This window comes from Palaemon carinicauda, chromosome 3, assembly GCF_036898095.1.
Source record: "Palaemon carinicauda isolate YSFRI2023 chromosome 3, ASM3689809v2, whole genome shotgun sequence".
Classification (NCBI taxonomy): Eukaryota; Metazoa; Arthropoda; class Malacostraca; order Decapoda; family Palaemonidae; genus Palaemon; species Palaemon carinicauda.
This window is the reverse complement of record NC_090727.1, coordinates 149,240,596-149,247,681: the sequence shown is the minus strand read 5'-3', so window position 1 is coordinate 149,247,681 and position 7,086 is coordinate 149,240,596. Positions and strand designations below refer to the sequence as shown.

General features: G+C 31.7%; 1 protein-coding gene across 1 annotated transcript in view; it reads right to left on the bottom strand.

Annotated features, from left to right (window-relative positions):
• Positions 1-6,187, bottom strand: part of LOC137637937 (uncharacterized) — a 6,640-nt gene extending 453 nt beyond the window's left edge. Inside the window, exons 1-4 of the mRNA XM_068370041.1 lie at positions 6,083-6,187; positions 3,622-3,768; positions 2,557-2,727; positions 1,376-1,586 (exon numbers count right to left, since the gene is read on the bottom strand). Coding sequence (XP_068226142.1) covers positions 1,376-1,586; positions 2,557-2,727; positions 3,622-3,768; positions 6,083-6,100 — 547 coding nt within the window. The 5' untranslated portion in view covers positions 6,101-6,187. The remainder of the gene's footprint in view (positions 1-1,375; positions 1,587-2,556; positions 2,728-3,621; positions 3,769-6,082) is intronic.
• Between the last annotated feature and the right edge of the window lie 899 nt (positions 6,188-7,086).

Sequence of the window (7,086 nt, the reverse complement as noted above, 5' to 3'; positions counted from 1 at the left end):
GTTAAATAAGATCTAATTACTTTAGTAAAGATTATTAATGGCAAGATACAAGGGATTATTATTATTATTATTATTATTATTATTATTAATATATATACATATATATACATAAATATATATATATATATATATATATATATATATATAGTATATATATATATATATATATATATGTGTGTGTGTGTATATAAATATGTATATATATATATATATATATATATATATATATATATACATACATATATATATATATATATATATATATATATACATATATATATGCATATATATATATATATATATATATATGTATATATATATATATATATATATATATATATATACAGTGCAATATGCAATAGTAATGAATATTTGCCTGGTCAAACATGGAAAATAATATTTACCAAACAAATATAACCAATTATTTTATGAATCAAACGTATATCTATTTCACTTCGGGTTAGATCAAAGTCATTTTAATATTTCCTGTTGTGCGACAAACTCAGACGTCTCACAAATATCAAATGACTGTCAGTGTCTTCTCTTAAAGAAGAAAATATCGCTACTAGGTCATTTAGCGCGCACGTTTAGGCCATATCTATGGAGACAGGTATTTGTCATAGTTGAATTAGACTCTTTATTGGAGCCAGTACCTCCAGAATTTGAAAATCCCTTTAAAGGTTTAAATGTCACTCATGAATGGCAAAGGCAAGGGACAGTGACATTGCCTTAGCAAGAAGTGCAATGCCATAGAGACTGACCATATATGCATATGGTCAGCGTCCAAGCCCCCTCTCCACCAGGGAGGGCCAGGAAATAGCTGCTGATGACTCAACACGTGGACCTATAGGCTGCCCCAAAGCCTGCCTCCTTAGCTCACAATGATGGTGAGGTTGCAGATACTAACAGAACTAACGAGTTTGAGTGGGACTCAAACCCCAGTCTGGCGATCACCAGGTAAGGACACTACCAATAGGCCGATGTGGTAACGCCCCTGACTGGTGATTGCTAGACTGGGGTTCGAGTCCCGCTCAAACTCGTTAGTTTCTTAGGTCGCTGTAACCTCACCATCCTTGTGAGCTAAGGATGGGGTGTTTGGGGGATCCTATAGGTCTATCTGCTGAGTCATCAGCAGCCATTGCCTGGCCTTCTTTGGCCCTAGCTTGTGTAGAGAGGGGGCTTGGGCGCTGATCATATGGTCTGTCTCTAGGGCATTGTCCCACTCGATAGGGCAATGTTACTGTCCCTTGCCAATGCCATTCATGAGTAGAATTTAAACCCTTTACTTTTCAACCAGTCTTCCTCGGGGCGCGGGTTCTACCAAGAGGAAACAGGAGATAAATCAAGAAATACTATATTTCTTGCAAATACTCACCAGCGACCCATGTCCACTGCATGACGCAGTGAGAGCACCTGAGCTTAGGCGGTAGCTGAACGTGCACGGTGTGTCTGCCTCGAATTCCACCTTCCAGAATGTAGCGGGTTCCTGATCCGTCAGCCAGTTGCAACAGCTGCTTGTCTAGGCATCGTTGAGAGTCCTTTGCGTTTGGGTTGTTGTTGTTGCATAGGCGGAATTCGTAGTAACCCTGCAATGTAGGGGGAATCATATGTGTTTAATTTATTCACTGTTCTTCGTTAGTTTATTGATATAGTTTGCTTTTTTGGTATTTTTTTCCGAAATTTGGTTAAGCTGGTTCTGCTATATAAACTTGATCTGGTCTCGGCTCATCTCATTAGAATGAATATATTTTATGAGTAAAAGTAAATGATAATAATGATCATATTATTATTATTATTATTATTATTATTATTATTATTATTATTATTATTATTATTATTATTATCATTATTATTATTATTATTATTATTATTATTATTATTATTATTATTATTATTATTTCATGAAACCAAAAATAAAGGCTTCCATAGACCAGCGTGATCGTAAGTGAAGGAAAAATAAATATACACGAAAATAACAAATAAAAACAAATAATATATAGAATACACAATCAAATAAACACTAAATACGCATGATTTCCTTATCAAAACAAAGTAATCAAAACTGATGGAAAATCGAATTACGTCAATCGAGGAGTTCACAATACTACGGGTATCCAGAGCTCTATTGCTTCAAAAAAAAAAAAAAAAATCTTCTTTTCACATTAAAAAGTATACTTGGATTTGGATATACATAGACTAAAAAACTTTTTATAAATTCTTTCATAAGTCACCGAGATATGAGTGTTTGAAAATTGGCAATTTTCGAACAAATTTTTCTTGTGATTTAGATTTTTCCAGCTCGGCCCGTGATGACACATTATTTTAGTGAAAAAGGGATCAAAATCCTTATCAAAACATAGATATAAAGGAATTGGCATCTATATAACCACCTCCATTGAATATAATATTCACAATCTATAAATGAATCGGCATCCATAGAACAACTTCTATTGAATATAACAATCAGAATATATAAAGGAATTGGCATCTATATAACAACCCCTATTGAATGTAACAATCAGAATCTACAACCTTATCAAGTTCGATTTTCCTTACCTTGTGATTTGCCGACACGTGGATGGTCACAGGTATGACCTGGCCTTCAGTGTACGTTGCAGTAATGACCCCTCGGCCAAACTGACCCCCACGTTCATGGGGCCGTGGTTCGGGCACATGCCAGGGGTCACCACATACGCCACATTGGCCGCGGTTCCTGCCATGTTGTACCTAAAGGGTTAAATATTTTATTTTAAACAGGTATATACCTAGTGTTTAAGAAATTGGTTTTACATGGGTACCTAAGTTGTTTACAAATTTGGTTCTAAATAGATACCTAATTTTAAAAAAAGAGTTTTAAATAGCTACCCGAAGTGTTTGAAAATTGGTTTTAAATAGGTATTTAAAGTGTTGAAAATTTGGTTTCAAATAGGTACCTAATTTATTTAATTTTTTTTTTAAATGGGTACGTAAAGTATTTGAAATTGCTTTAGAAAGGTACATGAAGTGTTTTAAAAATGGTTTAAATAGGTACATAAAATGTTTAAAAGGGTTTTAAATAGATGTTAGAAAATTGGTTTAAATAGTTACCTCAAGTGTTTCAAAAGTTGGTGTCAAATGGTTACCTAAAGTGTTTAAAGAGTTGGTTTTAAATAGGTAACTAGAGATTTTAAAAGAAATTGGTTTGGAATAGGTAGAAGAATCGTTGAATATATTTTTTTCCGGTAGGGATTGTTTTGAAATAGGGCAGGAAATGGGAGCATTTTTGTATTGCAGTGCAATAAAGAATGATAAATAACTAATAATATATTGGAAAATTGAAGAAAAGTAAACATATAAATAAGGAGAATATAGAAATTATAGAAATCAACATTGAAACCAAGAGAAAAAATAACTTTAGCTAATAAGAGAATTGGAAGACGAAGAAAAATGAGAGAAAAAAAGTCAACAGATAAATGAGGGGAATATATAAATTACAGAAATTATCAGTGAATCTAAAAAAAGAAAAGAAAAAAAAAAAAAAAAAAAAACTTTAGGCTAGTGATGGAATGGAAAGAAGAAGAGAAATTGAAAATAAATAATCTAAGAAATAAGTATATAGATAAACAACACCAATATCCCTACCGATCGCCCCCCACAGAAGAGTTCGTTGTCGTTGTAATTGGCCGGTGTGCCGAAGCCAAAACGCCAAGCGGAGTTACGGGCAGCTGGAGACACCATATACCCATGTCCTTCGATGCTCCCTATAGCTATGATGGACAGCAACGCAACCTGGAATTAAAGGAATGGCATATAGTCTCTCTCTCTCTCTCTCTCTCTCTCTCTCTCTCTCTCTCTCTCTCTCTCTCTTACATGAAATATTTCCAATGTTTTGATTTTGCTTGTCATGCTAAGCTTATTGTTTAAAAAGTATTATGGATCATAAAAATTCTTATACTTTGATGCAATTTAATACCTGAATAATTTATGCAAATTGGGAATAAGTTGTCTGAATTTGAATATAAAAATACAAATCATTGGTGAAAGCAGAATAAACAGTGTAAAATAAAAGAAGAAAAATATACGTTTTTAAAAGTCTTTGGTGGCGAGAAAAAAGAGATGTTCCAACATTGCATGTCGTATTATGTTTACCAGCCGATTCGTTTCGCCTCCTTTTCTTTTCTTTGCGGCACGAAATCCGCTCATTTTCCCATCAAATTAACATTCGTCGAGTGTCTGCAGCATCCACGCCTCCTGACATGGACACGTCGGTAAGTCTTAAGTCTTTTCAAAGATTAGAGAAAGGAGTTGTAATGTGTCTTATTCCGAAAATGTATAAAAAAGGAAACGTCGGCAAGTCTTGAGGCTTTTCAAAGACTAGCAAAAGATTTGTAATGTGTCTGATTTCGAAATTGTATGAAAAAAGGAGAATATTATCGTCGTAATTCTGAAATCTTTTTCGAAGATTTAAAAGAGGATTTGTTAAACGTTTTATTACGAAATAAAAGAAAAAGGGATTTTTAGAATTTTTCTGTATTGAATTTTGTAATGGCGGGCTTCCTTTAAGGTCGATGAAGTAGATTGATCAAAAAATCTTTCTATTCATATCTTAATCATTCATATTATCATTTTAAGTTTTACAAAATGGGAGTTTTAATAACATGATTATATTTCAGTATGTTTTCTTTGTCGTTCTATTCCTCTATCTATTGATTGGTGATACTTAAGCAGTTCCTCAAATGAAGTTTGATTGTGCACGAGTATATTTATCATATTGCTTGTTTTTTCTCAGGTTCGAGTATTTTTATGTTGATATATTATAATTGTAGGTACAGTAGGTACTCCATGTTAAAAGATATACATTTATGATTTAATGCATTTTATGTATATACAGTATATGTATATATATATATATATATATATATATATATGTATATATATATATATATATATATATATATACTGTATATGTATATATATGTATATATATATATATATATATATATATATATATATATATATATGTGTATATATAATTATATATATAGATATATATATATGTATATATTTAGTATATGTGTACATATAATTTATATATATATATATATATATATATATATATATATATGTATATATATATATATATATATATATATATACACTGTATATACATCAATATATACAATTGTAATTTTACATACATTAATGAATATTTATGTATATATAAACACATACACAACACACACATATATATATATATATATATATATGTGTGTGTGTATATATATATATATATATATATATATGTGTGTGTGTGTGTGTGTGTGTGTGTGTGTATTTGCACACAGATATATAACTTTGTACATTATTTATGCATCGATATTTTTTTCAAATTTATGAATCAGATCACTGGTCAATTGCATATCAGGTCCTTCCACTCATCCATGGCCCGTGTATAAGATTCATAGTCTCAAACTACACAAATAATAAAACATTCAAGCTATTCATCGCTTCCCCTTAGAGCACATCAATACCAATCGTAAATTCAGTAAAATTTTGTCTTCAGGTTATAAATTATTTCATTAATTAAAACAAAATTAAGATAAGTTTCAATAAGATAAGATGGGTCACATTTGGATATCACATGAGCATTGTCTGGCAATTTAAGAACTTCCATATAATGATATATCAATAGATCCAACATGATAGGTATTTTCTTTTTTGAGTTTATATGTTCTTTTTAGATTTATTTTCTTTAACAACATCAACAACAACAAAAGGTAATTGTAAAATAGTAATTAGTCTGCCATGTATGTATATTGCATTTTTTTTTTCTTTCATTACATTAGTCTTGAAACGAAATAAGTTTTTTTATACATCTAAGCAAGGAATATATTCCTATTGTGCAAAAGGAGTTTTCTCACCAAATAATGACCTAACATAAAATCATCTATATGATAACATCAAGGATTTTTACTAGCATGAAAGAAAAATAAAGAATTATGATCACACTCGCGTTCAATATTGGAAAATCCATCCACTATCATCTAAACAAAATATGTAGTCTGAAATAAATCTTAATAATCAAAATATTGAAGATAAATACCTTTAATACCCAGGACATTTTGAGAGTGTGGAACTGTAGTCTAATAGTCCTTTGATAAACACAAATTTGCAGAAAGCCAATGATTGGCAGTGAAGTCTCGAGTCTCTGCCTGAACTGTACTGGCTAAAACATACCAAACCTTCCTTTATATACTTACTTTTTCTGCCTTTCCTGTCCATAATTTCAAGAAGAAACCGCAAATGTTTCATCTCGGATATAGATCATTTTTTTGCCATCGTTTCCGTTCTTCTGGTCAAGAGCCTCGATTGTATAAAAACAGTTTCCGATCGGTCAAACCAGAACTGGGTGGGATCTTTCCGGAGGGCCGGCGAAGTTGGCACTCCTTTATATGCAACTGTATGGATAGAGCAAAATCATCATCATCATCATTAGCCGTATTACTCCCCTGCAGGATAAAGGCCTCAGTCATGTCCTTCCACTCGTGTCTGTTTATGGTCTTTCTATACCAGTCTATACCGGCAGACTTTCTTACGTCGTCAATCCATCGTGTTCTCTTCCTTCCCCTGCTTCTTGTATTATTATTATCATTATTATTACTATTATTATTATTATTATTATTATTACTTGCTAAGCTTCAACCCTAATTGGAAAAGTAGGATGCTATAAGCTGGAGGGCTCCAACAAGGAAAATAGCCCAGTGAGGAAAGGAAAATGAAATATTTTAAGAAGAGTAACACTTAAAATAAATATCTCCTAAATAAACTATGAAAACTTTAACAAAACAAAAGGAAGAGAAATAAGACAGAATAGTTTGCCCGAGTGTACCCTCAAACTAGGGATCCATTCCGTTATTTCTAATGCTCATCTATTATCTGCTATTTTCATTATATGGTCTGTCTATGTACATTTCTTTTTCTTACATGTTATTAGAATATCCTCTACTTTTGTTTGCTCTCGTATCCACAAATGCTTTTTTCTGTCTCTTTGTGTTATTCCATCATCATTCTTTCCATAGCTCTTTGGTTTTTAACTATACTCAATTT